At 39.6% G+C, this 1,331-nt stretch overlaps 1 protein-coding gene across 1 annotated transcript in view; it reads right to left on the reverse strand.

Moving 5' to 3' along the window:
• Nusap1 (nucleolar and spindle associated protein 1) overlaps positions 1–1,331 on the reverse strand; it is a 32,443-nt gene that overhangs the window by 2,521 nt on the left and 28,591 nt on the right. Inside the window, exon 6 of the mRNA XM_012513961.2 lies at positions 795–911. Coding sequence (XP_012369415.1) covers positions 795–911 — 117 coding nt within the window. The remainder of the gene's footprint in view (positions 1–794; positions 912–1,331) is intronic.

Consider the following 1,331-nt stretch of genomic DNA (forward strand, 5'->3'; position numbering starts at 1 on the left):
ACACACACAAAATAAATAAATAAAATATTAAAAAAAAAAAAAAAAAGAAATGGTTGAATGCCGGGCATAGTGACACATTGTCTAATCCCAGCACTAGCGAGGCTGAGACAGAAAGATCACTACGAGTCCGAACTGCATATTAAGCCCCTGTATAAAAACAAAACAAAATGATTGAACTAAGAGGCAGAGAGGCACTGTGGTTATAGAGGTGAGGGCCAGGACAGCTAGGGAGACACTGCTGAGAGGACACAGGGTTCTATTGGGTCAGGAGGGCTGTGTTAGTGTTAAAGAGGTCTACTGTACAATGTGATGACTTACAATTCCAAGAGTATTAAAGTATACTCATTAAAATAAACAAGTGTGATAAGGAAAACAAAAAAGCCCAGACTGAAGCAGGTATCTGCAGGCCTGTGCACATTATTCACATGAGCTGCATGGTGAGACCCTAAGAGGCTAAATTAATTTTCTTGATTTGGGCTGGTTTTGTTACTTTTTTGTAGTACCTTTAACTTTCTTTCTTTCTTTTTTTGTACCCTTTAACTTTATATATTTTTTTAAAGTAACATTCTTTAGAAAATATATTTTCAATCAATACAAGCTTACACGAACCAATTATTTAGTACTTGTCTAAAGGACAGTTTTTAGAACTGTGGCACCATGTGGAAGTAGAGGTAGAGGACCCAGCTCTGCTAGTCAGGTGTAGCTTCCGTTTAGTCACTGGAATTTCTTCACATCTTCACACATTGAGTTTAAGTCCCTTATAGGCCCGGTACCCCAAAGCACCCCCACCCTACCTTTATGTGGCTCATAGTTCAGGGGACGAGACAAACTTGCTTTGAGGTCAAATACTGGTTTCTTATTGGAGACAGGAGTCTGCATTCCCACAGTTGTCAACTTGAATGGAGTAATAACTAAAAACAAACAGAAAACCTCCAAATACTAAAAGATTTAATTAGGAGAAACAATCTGCCATAATAGTTTTTAATCAAAGTATCATTTCTCAATCTTAAAAACTTAATCTATGCAGTGGACTAGCCAAATCCATTCTGAGTGCGACTGGTATTAGGGGCAGGCCCTCTGGGAGATAAGTGAGCCATGAAGGACGCCAGCACTTTCTAAAGACTCTCATAGTGCTCCCTAGAGCTTTTTGTCACCTAAACATACAAGTCACAAGTCCCCAAGCTGGAAGAGGCCTTCACTGGACTAGACCATGCCAGTACCCTGATCTAGACTCTGGATCTGACAAGGAAACTTCTGTTGTTTAGGAGCCACTCAGTCTTTGCTAGTCTTTCAGCAGCCTGATCAGGCTAAGAACATCTTTTTTTTTTTTT

This window comes from Octodon degus, unplaced genomic scaffold (assembly GCF_000260255.1).
Source record: "Octodon degus isolate 3935 unplaced genomic scaffold, OctDeg1.0 scaffold00002, whole genome shotgun sequence".
NCBI lineage: Eukaryota > Metazoa > Chordata > Mammalia > Rodentia > Octodontidae > Octodon > Octodon degus.